Below are 14,861 nucleotides of genomic sequence, written 5' to 3'. Positions count from 1 at the left end.
CCATGCAAAAATTAAATTGTAAAATATATATGTTTAATAACTTTTAATTTTATTAGCGAAAAATGGAAGTTTTATAAATTTTATAAATATTGTTTTAATTCTGCCTATCTGACCAATTGGCGTTTGCTTCAAGTGAAAAATGCAAACGAATCAAACCGTGGGTATGGTATATAAAGTGTTCGATAAGTAACGATAAAACTCTCGCATAGAGGTAGAACAGACTAAATTGAGTCGAAAAGTCCTGTACCATTTTACAATTTTCGCAATAATTAATAAGACATCAATTACTAAAAATTATCGAATATTGGTTTTCAATAATTTTTTCAGAACTCTTTAACTTTTTAGTACTGTATTTTCTTATTGGCAACAATTTTTACCGACATAAGAAAATGCGGTACTAAAAAATTCTGAAAAAATTCTCAGAACTATATAAGAAGAAAATAAACAATTTTTGTCACTCGCTGTTTTTCTGTAAAGTTTACTAGGTGTTCACCGTCGAGGAATTAAGTGTCCAGATGTTGTTTACATGTTCGTTGTCGAGGAAGTAGGTATCTAGGTGTTCGCCGTCGGGAAAATGAGTGTCTAGGTGTTCGCCATCGAGAAACTAAATGTCTAGGTATTCGCCGTCGAGGAAGTAGATATCTAGGTTTATCATCGAGGAAATAGATATCTCGGTGTTTGTTATCGAGGAATTAAGTGTCTAGGTGTTTAGTAAGACACGAAACCACAGAAGCGGATTGCTTCTGATTGGTTACGCGATTATGCGATACGAAGCAAATATGCCTCATGGGATTCCATCATTAGGATATCTAACTCGTAACTTGCATCAACCAATCGTATCAGCTATTACGCGTTATTCTAGTTGAGACAATTTGATTGACTGACGCAAGTTACATTTACACAAGTTAACTGTATGTGAAAGCAGCTTCAATTTTTGCGGAGCAGACCCATGAGCGCTCACGGATCCGCTCCGCAATAGTTGAGTCCAGATGAGTCTACTGAACGCGACTGTCGTGCTCAGTAAAAATATAGAGAATGGACTGCGCGATCCGTACGTAAGTAATGTTCAAATATGGTCGACAATAATGAAAGAGAGGGACCGTGGAAGATGTGTCATGATAACGGAAAAGTAACTGAAAAGTAACTTTTTTAGTAACTGTAACGAGTTAATTTTTAGTCTCGGTAACTTGGAACTGTAAGTTACTTTTGAAAGAAAAAAACTCTAACTGTAATTAGTTATTTTTACAAAGTAACTTTCCCAACTCTGTATATACATATACTATATATGTAATATGTATACACATATAGATGTAATTTATATTAATAAATAGCTGTTACTCAAGCTTGTGCTAAATAGATACTATTATAATATTACAGAAACAAAAGAATAAAATGTGGGCATATGCACGTGTGAGCATGCGCGCGCGAGCGCACGCGCGCGCACGCACACACACGCACACACATACACATTACAAGTGCGCTAACAATAAGTAAAAATTCGAATATCGAATATATATTATTCATACTTTTAATTACGCACACGATTTTTAATTTACAAATTTTTGATTTATGATACACTTAACATGCTTCTTGGAACTTTTCTGTGATGCATACATTATATGATGCAAAAGAGAAATTGTTATTATCTGTACCTATAAAATTTGTGTGCACATTTTCTCGCAACGTGGCGTGGTATGTTTTTATAAAATAATGTTGAAACATGAATTTGCAAATAAATTATCTCTAAAATTAAATTAAATGATCTTCTAGGTTATATATACACATATATATATATATATATACACAGTATACACAGACATAATGTAGATTTACCTTATTGCTTATTGATTGCTTCTTTCTTTGTATTGTTTTTCTTTTTGAACAAAAGTAAAGATCCAACAAAATACAAAAATCAAATTGATATTAAAAAATTGATAATACATATTATTATTGGCCGATGCCATGTTACGAAATAACAGATAAAAGGCTGATGAAACAAATGTGTTATAATTCCTTTTTATATCGTTTGTCTACAGCTTACATATTCTATGATCAATATATTGTATTTGATTGTTAATACGCTTTTAAAATTAATAAATACGTCATCAAACCAGAACAGTACTTTTTTTAAGTAAATATAATTACTGTTGCACAATTAGTTATTTCAATAATTATTTTCCTTTTTTTTTATGAAATAATACAAATTAATACATGTATGTATATAATTATGTACAAATAATGAATAATAAAATTCGACAGTTTTTCTAATTTTTATCACAGAAGAAAAGCCATAACGAATAACGTACATATATGATACCTGTACAATATAACAATTTAAACAAGTTTTTTATATTGACCAACATAGGCTAATTGTCAGTAATAAATTATTATCTTTCTCTTTAATTCTTTTCGAAAGTGTTACATTTTTATGAACGAGCGTAATATATGAAAAATTTAAAAATAGTTGTGAACGTATAAGATCGGGTGCTTAAAATTATTGCTTAATATAAAATATACAATATATAAAATATATAATAATTTAGGAAACAATAAATCGAGAAACAGATTTAGAAGCAAATAAATTAGAACAAAGAGCTTGACAAATTCTATCGTACCAAATGATTTGTCGTCTACAATGATAATTTAAGGAACAATTATTAATAAAATTAATGATAACCGATATTTGCATAGCCGACAAGTATAGAAAGATCTTTATTATATTATATCATCATAAAGTCGATTTAATATTGCAATATTGTCCATTATTTAACTGAAATAGCTAATGTGTGAATGTTTTTTACTGGCGATAGAATATCAATATCAGAGATGAGCAATAATTATTTTATGATTGTTACACATTTAATATTAAAGTGACAAAAAAGAATCTTTAAAATAACAACACGTAACAAATAATTAAACAATTAAACGTTTCGATTAGGTATACAATTAATTGTTAAACGTGAATTATAAATTTATTAAAAACTACAATTAATAATTTTCACTGTTTAATAAGCGCGTTTAATAATTAATTCAAGTAAAATAATTTTTTTTGAATTGCTCATTTCTAATAAAAATTAAACTTGTCTAAGTTTACAATAGCCCAAGATTATTAATATAATAACATTGTTGAGCATCTCATTCTTACTGTACATAGATACTAAATATTTTTATTTAATTGATTACTGTGACAATAAAATTGGCAAAAAACGATTAGCGTGGGATTGTTTAATTATGCCATCTTCGATCGTAACTGCAGCTAAGAGTTAATGAAAACACTGTATAATTCGTCGCGATTGCCAATCATTCAATATATATCGCAGTAATCATTTGTGTGTATTATCATATACGTTAAATAAGAAGTTAATGTTAATATTTCATTCTCATCTGATGACCGATGGCGAAACACAGATGCGACGTTAATCGACGATTACTGAAGATCGCATTATTTTATCCTATATTCGTATGGACTAGATTCTAGATCAGTGTTACAAATATCACGGGGACTTAAATCGATACAAATTTTATGTGATTTTCACTGAAAACAATCGCGATTAGGAAATGAAAGGTACCAATAAAGATACGCTTATTCTCAAATAAAGACTCACCATCATCATCATTTTATTCGCTATTCTAGAAAATGAGTCCTTCCAATTGTTTTTTTTTTTTCATTTATCTTTTGATCAAAGGAATTTAACATTCGTGCGCCATTTATATGAAACGAGAATTAATTGAACGATTTTTTCGAAAATGACGTTTCGTTGAAAGAACGCGAAGATAGAAACAGAAAGTACTAAATTTGTTTAACGAAAGTAACAATGATTTACTAAAAAAAAATTCTATTAAAAAGTAAATTCTGTAATACAATGTGTCCGAATAGTAAATTTCGCAATCAAAAAAGTTACATAAGTATCATAGTAGGGAAGTAACTATTCGAAATAATTAACAATAACTATCAACTCAATCATCATAACAAGAATGAAAAATAAAATAGTAAAAGTAGGAACTAAAAGTCACAACGTTGCGTTCAACATTCATCTTTCGATACAATGATAACGTAATTGAAACATAGTGTCGATTATTTACATAAAAATTAGATTCACCTCAAATCACCGAGTGGCGTTCATGATACGTTATGATATAACTCATTTCTGTATAACATATGAACATTACATATAATATTATAACAATACTGTTGTGACTTGTATCAAGCCTTTTTTGCATAGCAAAAGTTGTTCGAACGTACAACGATTACCGTTCTGAGAAAGTTTTCAATCATGTGTAGAATGGTAATTTTGTAATGTTAAAGTGACGACGTCGATGAGAAATCAATGGCGCAACTGGCCAAAAATATGTAATAGTAACAATTATAATTATGTTAAATTTTTCTTGATATCTATTAAAGAGATAATGAAATTAGCAAAAAATTACATACTCTTTTGACAGATGTGACTAAATATAAGATTATTAAATAGAGAACGTATGTTATAATATATCCATGCACCACAATCCTACAGTTTTATCATTGATATAATCAATTGAAATTCATAAAGGCAATTTATAAATTAAGATATTTAGAGAAAATATATGTAAAACATTTGTAATTTGCAGAATTATATGTAAATCAATACTCTAATAGAATAATATCTTATAGTTTATAATTTAGGTATTCAGCATTTTAGTTATGATGTAGATGACTGTAATGCCAGCCAATTGGAACTTAATCGACATTAAAATCGTACATTTGTTGGAACGTACAGATCGAGCAATCTTCTTCTCATTGATACTGACTAGTACCTATAGGTTTGATTAATTTTTAAAACGGTTGGTTGGATTAATTAATTTTTAAAACGGTGCTTCTGGATCACTCTGTATCTGTCTCTTTCATTTTTAGTAATATATAATTTTTACATATTTTATTTTATTTTAGTTATTTTAACACTATAATGAAATGCATTGTTTAATTTTCTCGAATAACTTTCTTGAATAACAAATAACAAAAAACTTAATAACAAAAACGACATTTTAATCCTCTGCAAACCAGGTGGAAAATCAATATGAATCATATGTGGGTATATCTCATACTCCATGCTATACTTCATCATAAATACATTACAATTTAGTATGATCGGTAACAAAGCATTCTTCACCTGCATGAAACCGGCAACATACACGCTGTATTTTTTAAGAAGTTATACAAATTTATCTTGCTGGTGTATGTCACACCACCTGGGAGGGTTCACAAAGGGTTAACAATAGTAAAATATATTTAGGATCATTGTGAATATATTATCATTTTGAATTAAATTAATAAATAATAAATTGAATTATATAAATTAAATAAACATATACGATTACTTTTATATCTATGAGTGAGTATTTTCATTATATCTAGATCATTCTATTGTCATAGAATCGATCACTTAGCATACACACACACACACACACACACACACACACACACACACACACACACACACACACACGCACGCACGCACGCACGCATGCACGCACGCACGCACGCACGCATGTGTGTACACATATGCGTATACACATATGTACTTTTATGTCATTGAATTATTTTTATCGTCGTGATCAAATCACAAAACGTTCGGTAGTAATTCAAAATAATCAAATCAGATTGTTTCTTAAAAAAAGGAAATTATTGCAAGAATTATTGTAATGTAAAAAGGAAAACTAATTTTATCACTAAAGTCGTGAGATTTAGATCAAAAAGAGGCCATCAAAAATGGGAAAGAATTATATTATTAAATCTTAGATTTTTAAGAAAATACTATATATTAAGGGATTTATACGGGATCAACCAGACTCTCTCATGGCTCACGCTTTTCAAAATTATATTCATTTAGCTATCTTACTAAGATATTCGCAGAAGCCGTACGTTTCTTTTCTTTCGAAGTATTAAGCAAAGTTCGTTCATCGGAATCTCCTACGTTCTTCCACAGGTACGATTTTATTGATCTTACGAAACACGACACACTTTGACTACGAAAGCTTTAAAAATCTAACTTTGGCAATATGACATAATCTATATATGTATACATACTTGTTTCCAACTTTGCAAGATATATTTAGTATATTCGCATGTATTTATAGTCACCGTGAAAAAAAAACGGTGACTCTCTTTTTATCCTCTTCATTTTCATTTATTTGGCGAAGTGTTGAATAATATCTCGATATGATTATGTTTGCGCGTGCGCATTGTATTGTGTGTATGTATAGTTATGTTTAAATTGACGCACGCGCGTATTTATATATATAATACATATGTATGAGTGTTGTACATAGATGCGTATTTTTTGCACTCGCTTTTAGAATCTTGGGAACGTAGTTTCGTCTCAAAGACTGCTGCCAAATTCACTCGATCTTCGTCGATCAATGTGCTTTATGTATGTTTCTGAGTATATGCTCTTGGTGCGATCGTCGTATCTAAAACAAAATTAAGCAAATCGAGTTATTTCAGAAAAATCAATGTGAACAGAATTGTTTATATAATTTAATTGCATAAAGGTGCAATTTCATGCAGCGAAGGAAAGCTGGCTTTTTACTCCCACTCCATCAATTTTCGTATACAGCGAAATTACGCTCAAAGTTTGATATTGTTCAACTAATAGTGAACATCGCTGAAATACATGACATGTCACGTCATGTTCATGGAATCGTATGGCTTCCAAGATTAATTTTGGGAGCGAAGCAAAGAAAAAGCCATGTTCGCTGCAATTTTTGGAAATAGGTGTTATCCAATACTTTTCTTTTTTAATAATTGTATATTAGCAATTGTAGCGGTATGCGTCGCCTCCGAATCTTTGCTGCAGCTGCTATACGAATATATTCTTTTATACACTCGATGTATTCTCATTTTCGTAATCCATTTTTATTAAAAGAATTAAAAGCTAGCGAAAATAAATGAGTGTATTCGTTAACTTAAAGCCAGCGAAGATACACTTCATGAAAAGGAAGCAGGAGAAAAGCGAACCACTTTCGAACGCTGCTTTAATTTTGGTGGAGTGGGAGTAAAAAGCCAGCTTTCTTTCGCTGCATGAAATTGCACCTTAACTGTAAATTATTTCAAGAAAGTTTATGAAGATAATTTGATATTTTAACAAATCTTTTTGCTAGATGAACTAAGTATAAACTTAAATTTGTATAATACATAGACCACCTTGTATACAATAAATGAAAAATACATTTGCGCATTCTACATCTTTATATTAATTATGCATTAAAAAAATAAAAGTCAAATAATTGTTTATTCGATACAATAATATTGTAGATATGAATGAAACGATAAATTATACATAAATCTTTTTACCAAGACAAAATTAATATGGAAGAAATATGGATGAGGAGATAACCCATAAAACACATAGCTTCTATATTTATATATATTGTAACATTAAATGTAAAGAAAATATACAGAAAAATGAACTTTTCTTTATTTGTTTGTCTTGTGTATTGAACTGCTAATATATCAGATTTATGCAAGTTGATCTGAATAGATAGATTAAGTTTTAGTTTTAATTTCCGTTAAAAAATCAAGAAATTATTATATTTTAATATTACGCGCGCGCGCGTGATATTTTTCAAACAAAACCAGCGCGTATAAAAATATTCGTTGTGTAATGAAAAGGTAAGGTTTTCGTTTAATATTCCTTGATTCCCGTATAGTTGTCAGTTTAATCGTCGCACATTATCGCGGATGCAGCTCGTGCGAGATACGCAGTATATGTAATTGAACAGAATAATAGAGTAATTGGTGCAGGGAATGAAAATAGAGATACATGACGCCATACATCCACACGGATTAAATTAGATTTAACTTATGAGTTTAATGATCATTTCTTAGAACTACAAATGTAACGCCTTGGTCATAAATTCGAACTTATACCAAACGCCCTGCGTATTTTATTTTTTGTTCGTTCCACTATTTCCAATGCAAAACATAATTATTTACTATTAATGGCAATAAAGCATTGTCAATGGTTATATTGACACACAAAATACAATAATATAATAATGTCAATAAATAATATTGTTGCACTCCAATTTCCATAACATTTTGTATAACTTTTATGTGACGAATTGATTCAAACATAATTAATTTCAGTTGCATATCAGAAAAATCAATATTCATTATTCAGAGATTACTTTTAATATCAGTTTCAACATACAACATGCTATCGTAATACCTTTTCTAATCAGATTTTTAGACGAGTAATTTCTACATTCATTTTTAATTAATTGTCTAATATTTTTTTCAAAGTTAAATATGTTTTTGTTGTACATATGTGGCAATATAATATCATGATACTGATGACATAATAATATATGATACCTTATTTTAATGATTAAAAAATAGATAGAAATGCACACATGTGATTAAATTTTATATTATTATTAAATTTAATAAAAATGTTATGTAAATATATAGAAATAAACATATCGAAATACAAAATAAATAAATAATTGCCATTTCAATTAATCGATTAATAACTGGGTAACAATTACGACTTAATAACAGTTACAAAGTAGCAGATACAAAAATACCGCTCATCTTTATACATATATTACGGATTTGAATGTGTACGTAACTCCTCATTAAATTTATTGCGTTCATTGATTTTTATTTTGAAATTTACTGAATTCTTTATAATCTTAATGTTTTATGTTGAATTGCAGGGTTACGTAAGTTAACTCTTTTTTTTAACTAAGTTAAGTTAAAATTAACAACCTTGAAAATTTAACTTAGTTAAGGTACAAGATATCCTATAATAAAATTAATTGAATTGAAAGTTAAGTTAATAAAAAAAATAAATGAAAAGTTAAAAGTTATATTTTTTTATTTCATGATTTCAAGATTTCAGTCTTACAAATAACAAATATACTCTTTATTTAGAAACATACTCTATATGAATATTTTGTTTACATATACTTATTAAAAAGAAATAAAGGCACTTCGAAATTTTTATCGGACATATCTCCTCGAAGGTTGTCAAAAACGAGTCGAAATGTATTTAATTAACTTCAAGAAAGTTCAATTAAAAGTTAATAGGTACCAATAAAATGTAACTATATTAAATTAAAAGTTAAAAGTTTAAAATGTAACCAAATTAAGTTCAAATTATTTAACTTTTTAACTTTTTAATTCAACTTCTAATTTTTTAAGTAGGCATATTACCCAATCCTGTTGAATTGTTAACAAAATCTTAATAAAATAATACTGAAAGTGGATCAATTGATATTCAATATACAATTCTCAATATAGTACATATAAATATAATTATTTATACAAATTACAATATCAAGGTTCAAACTCCTCAAAATTCAAACAAAGATGATTATCAAGTTGTCAGTGCGCAAATCAAGAAGTTATTTTTACCTAATAAAAAATCTTTAATAAAAACATAAGTATATGCAAAATCGTACATTTCGGCTCAAATCCTCAGCATAAACCTTACACGTGTAAAACACAGACCGTCTTGAAAACTAATTAAATTTCGCGAACTACAACGTCGCATTGTTACATAAAATGTTATTTATTCTGGTCACAATTGTAGGAGGAAAGAGACCCATCCTTAGCGCACTCAACCAATTCCTAAGCTCGATGGAAAGAATTGTGTGTATCTTAACTCCAATAATTATTTATTAAAATTTCGGTAAAAAGTTTCTATCAGGGTCATTTTAATTAATTTTGAATGTGTTTCAAAGACAACTTTAATTTATCGAGTAAGTAACATATAGTAGTAAGATAAATAAAATTTCAATAAAGTTTCAAAAAGAAAAAGTGATAAAATGAAATGCATACCTTAATCTGTCAGACCAATTCGTACCTGAGGGATGGTCGACGAAAATCCAGTGCTTCGAGATCCAATGGCTCTCGTCTACAGAGCGAACAGAAAGCGCACTGCAGGGTATTTTTAAACGCTTCTCGAAAGTCGCGATTAAAATATGCATAAATCAATGGATTTAATGCTGAATTCGTATACCCAATCCAAAATAGAATCGCAATCACGACGTCGGGACACGGACAAGTCTCGCCGCAAAGCGCTGTAATGACGTACCTGACAATTAAGTTAATAATTATTTATGTGCATAAATATTAAAAATACAGAAACAGAAAATTAAATTTTAATTCAAACTTTGAAAGAAATGGAAAATGTGAGAATTAATTTATTCAAGTTCAATGCTTATTTTAAGTTTCTGTAAAATTATTCTGTTATTTTGTATTTTTAATTTAAAATAATTTCCATAAAAAAATAAAGTTTAAATATTTCAATTTTCTTTAATTTGTTATTTATAGAAAAATTAGAAAAAATACACTTTACATAAAAAAAAAACAAATTAAAAGTTACTATATTCTTTATAATTTTGTTTAAAAAAAAATTAAATTTTTAAACTGAAATTAAAAATATTCTTTTCCACTTTAAACTTATATTTTCAATAATATTAGTTACAAAATAATGAATTTGATTCAATATATAAATTCTCTCTTTTCGCTTTCTCTCTTTCTCTCTGTCTCTCTCTCTCGTTTTCTTACTTATTTATCCTCATTTGTCTTTTACTAGAATCAGTATGAAATAAAATTAAAATATCCATTTTAATAAAAAAATTAATTCCTCTTTTACAATCAGCTTTCGTAGAAACTTTAAATTTGTTCTATTTAATATATGAAAAAATGAATTTTCTCATATAATTATCACATTTTTGATAGACAATACACGTTGAGATAACATGGCTATCATATTTTTGATAAATGATACACATTGATATATTAGATAATTTATGTTGTTATATAGTTAAAAGTTATTTTGTCTCAAAAGTAACTTCATTCACATGTTTCTGATTTTTGTAATTGGTCTTTTTAAAAAGAACTTTACATGAGAAAAAAATGTTTTAGTACATTTTTGACTTTTTATATGATTGAGAATCATAACTTCTCCAATTTTATTTTATTTCATAATAATAGATCACTAAACAATTTTATTTACGTGAGTTAAGCATTTTACCAATATAATCAATTATACATTAAATCAAATATTGATAGATCTAACTGAATCTGTCGAATAAGGAGAATAATCTATTATGATTAAGAATATATAGTAAAATTAATTAATTTTTAGCAATTTAGCACATTAACATGTAATATTTTATTAAGTTAGTTGTTAACAACACACATACCAAAGAAAAAATGGTAACCAGCAAAGGATGAAAGTACCCATAATGATACTCAACGTTCTTGCTGCTTTGTGTTCTCTTTTCATCTTCATTATATGTTTATCTTTTGTCGGTGTGTGTAAATGCTCGGTGTTTATTTCATTTAAAGTCAGAGTTTTTGACGATCCAGCGCTATTCAGTTCGCCATTTAAATTATTAAGATCTTTACTCGGTCTGTGACTGAGCAACATGGCATTACCCATTCTGCTGTGCATCTGCTTCTCTTGTTTGTTAGCCTCTTTGAATATGGCAAAATATGTGACCGCCATGATGGTACACGGTATCCAAAAGGATATGCTTGATGACAGTATAGCATATATTTTGTTGACTTTAAATTCGCAGAGCTCTGGATGCTTGTGCCTATGCATACTGTTTTCTTCCGTAGTGTACCAGCCGTAGAAGATTGGCACGAAGGAAATGATGGCCGGCGACACCCAACAGGCTAGTAGCATAAATGCCACTACTCTCTTCGTCATGTTGATGGGATATTTGAGTGGCTTCACAATCGCATAATATCGATCTACTGAGATGCACATTAGATGGAGTATTGAGCTAGTGCTAAAGTAGACATCTAAAGAATTCCAGACGTCACACATGAAATAACCGAAAAGCCATTTGCCGGTCACCTGCACGCTAGCGTTGAAGGTCATCGCGAACATCGCTACCAGCATATCCGCCAGTGCTAATGAGACCACAAAATAGTTGGTAATAATTCGTAGCTTTCTGTGCCGTATCACGGACACCATTACCAGCAAATTACCGAATAACGCCGTGGTGATGATCGAACCGAGGATACAGATCTTCACGATTGTTGAGGGCCTGTCTAACCAATTGACCTCCATGGCGTTCACCTCAGTATTATTGGCATGAGGATTCTCCTCGATCGAAGTGACATCCAATAGCGATGTCACGTCGAACGAGGAGATCTCCGTCGGATCGAATGTCGTTTTTGCGGTCATGCTCGCACAATGACGGTTTTCGCCACTGTGCGTTGATCGTTCTTTAATTTCTCTTCTTGGTCGAAGAGTTATGTAGGAAGATGATATTAAGTGATGGAAGTTTCGACTAGTTGACGCACTTGACAGACGTTCATCTTTGATTCGAGCAACAAGAAGACTATTTTTCCACGTTTTGGTCTTGAGTTTGTTTGCCAGCGTAATTGGTAAGGTTAACGAGATTTACGAAGAGATTTATTCGAAAGGAGCGTCTCGTAATAAAGCTTTGGTGATGCCATCATATATTTACTCTTCAGAATCTGTAAATAAAAAACAGAAAAGCGTTCTTAAGAAAATCAAAGAACTTTTTTAATCTACTATTGCAATATGCAAGCGAGTAAATGTAGGCGTTTGTAAATATATGAAAATATTCTTTTCATTAGGAAATTAACTGCAAGACATATGTATTTAATTTAAACGAGACATAATCTAGCATAAAATTTTATGATAACAATAAATATTTTGTTTCAAAATATCCAAAATATTCCATTATTTGTAATGTCATAAAATTATTTAATACATGCAAAAGATAAAATTTAAAATATATAATAATTAAAGATTATAAAATTAAAAAAAATTGTATTCTGTTATAAATTTTATAATTGCCCGGGAAAAAATATAGTATATGTGGACATATTTTATATATAATTATATAGGGTAACTCCGGCATATACGCCGCACCTATCAAAAACTTAATTTATTAAGTATTATTTATTATGTTTAAAATAAACGAACTATATCAGTAAAAACTTTGTACTGTCTACTACTATGAAAAAAATATTAGAAATCTGAAATATATATATTTATTTTTCGTATTAAAAAATAAACTTTTTGAAACCCTTGCATTTTTGTCATATATTCTATAGGGGTGAGATATATGGCTACTTATAGGGAGAGGGAGGGGTATGTACAGCTCATGAAAAATTTACAAATAATACGTAAAATGACACAATAACTTATAAAATGCGTTTATAAAGTTTTATTAAGGAATAAAAATGATAAATATGTATATGAAGTAATAAATAATAATTACAATCTTCCTACATATATTAGAAATGTTATGACAAGAGGTACATATTTCATGTAATGCGTTTATTGCATTTAGTGCACTGATTTCAATCTGCGCACTTTGTATGCTTTGGGCATCCCACCCGCTAAAAATGCCGTATATCCCAAACAGGTGGAATATACGAAGCAAAATCCTAGCGAAGCAAAACGGCGAGTAATAAACGAGCGAATTCTTAATTTATAGTATTCTCAACCTATATTAATTGTTAACTTGGTTGGAAAGATAATGCGTTCGAATTTCTAATGACAATTATTTGTTAAACTTGTAGGAGAATGATATGATCGAATTTTAACGATATTTTTATGTACTAAAAATTGTTTTCAAGATGACTTAATAATGGTCGAAACGTCTATTATTATATTTTATGGTAAATAAATAGCACTAAAATTTTATTCGCAACAAAAACCAGCGTTGGCCTTATGTTTTTTCTTTAAATTGAATTATTTATTCTTGAAGTCGTTATTGTATTATTGTATTAATATTATTATATATAATTGTATATAAAATATGTCAATTTTTTATATAATTATATATGAAACATTTTTTCCTGGATGTTTTATATTTAAAATAGCTAATATTACTAATATCTCTGATATATTAAATAAAACGAAGATTGAGAGGGGGGAGAAATATGTATTTGTTTTTATTAGATAAAATTCTATAATTATATCTGTGATACTTCTATATAATATAAAATAGATAAAGTACTTTTTCACTCAAGAAAAAAATTCAATAACTGATATTGTATGATAAAATAGAAAGTACATAAAAAAATAATTTAAAATACCATTATATAAGAAAGAATATTATGTAACATTTAGACAGTTTATCTTTTACTAATTTATTGTTCAAGAAATATTATAATTTGAACAAATTCTTCAATAATATCAGATACAATACAAATTAAAGAATTTTTCTAAGAACTTTAAGCTACTTAAATTAAAGCTATGTAATATAATTTATTACTTAAATTTACTTTAAATACCTATATAATTATTTAAAGTAAATTTTTAAAATATCGAGGAAGAATTTTATATAGGATGTTCCGTGAAACCGACAAGCATTGCTACTTTTCTTGGGAACGAAGGTATATAAGAACTGTTTTGTTTAAAATGATCATCGATTTCGTGACAGAACACTCCGTATAAGAAGAAATAAAAGCTGTTGAGAAAAAAAGAATTAGTGTTTAATGTGCGCGCGCGCACGCACGCACGCACACAAAACATACTTATGTGTAAAATATAAATACATTTAAATAAGTATTATATATGTATAAAGTAAGAATAAAATTTGAAATAAAATATATAGTATTTAAATATTTGTACTGTAAATTCGTTAATTTAAAATAAAATTTATATATATTTTAAAACTTTTCACACTCAACTCTATCATTTCTCTAGATGATTTGCTCAGTTTGCTCACAATTGTGATGTAAATCATAGATACTGCACAATTCATAATTAAACTTGGATGCAATAGACGATTCATAAGCAAGCCTTCGGCATTATATAGATTCTTCAATTGCTATATTCCTTCGAGATTCACATATCAGCTGGTACGGCAGG

General features: G+C 28.7%; 2 protein-coding genes across 3 annotated transcripts in view; both read right to left on the bottom strand.

Annotated features, from left to right (window-relative positions):
• Positions 1–6,145: 6,145 nt before the first annotated feature.
• Positions 6,146–12,209, bottom strand: LOC108726178 (Octopamine beta2 receptor). 2 transcript variants are annotated; one of them, XM_018453603.1, is made up of 3 exons: positions 11,197–12,209; positions 9,849–10,079; positions 6,146–6,447 (listed from the first exon to the last, which is right to left on the bottom strand). In XM_018453603.1, the coding sequence occupies exons 1-3, from the start codon at positions 12,189–12,191 to the stop codon at positions 6,357–6,359; spliced, it is 1,317 nt and encodes a 438-aa protein (XP_018309105.1). In that variant the 5' UTR covers positions 12,192–12,209; the 3' UTR covers positions 6,146–6,356. The 2 variants fall into 2 exon arrangements, with proteins under 2 accessions (XP_018309105.1, XP_018309106.1); XM_018453604.1 differs by having other exon boundaries at positions 6,401–6,447; positions 9,824–10,079.
• A 223-nt stretch (positions 12,210–12,432) lies between these two features.
• The window catches only part of LOC108726179 (uncharacterized), a 39,173-nt gene continuing 36,744 nt past the window's right edge, over positions 12,433–14,861 (bottom strand). The window contains exon 3 of the mRNA XM_018453605.1: positions 12,433–12,487. Within this exon, the coding sequence (XP_018309107.1) occupies positions 12,481–12,487 (7 nt within the window). The 3' untranslated portion in view covers positions 12,433–12,480. The remainder of the gene's footprint in view (positions 12,488–14,861) is intronic.

This window comes from Mycetomoellerius zeteki, unplaced genomic scaffold (assembly GCF_001594055.1).
Source record: "Mycetomoellerius zeteki isolate Tzet28-1 unplaced genomic scaffold, Tzet1.0 scaffold39, whole genome shotgun sequence".
Taxonomy (NCBI): domain Eukaryota; kingdom Metazoa; phylum Arthropoda; class Insecta; order Hymenoptera; family Formicidae; genus Mycetomoellerius; species Mycetomoellerius zeteki.
Note: the sequence above shows the minus strand (reverse complement) of the source record. Positions and strands in the feature narration are given on the sequence as shown.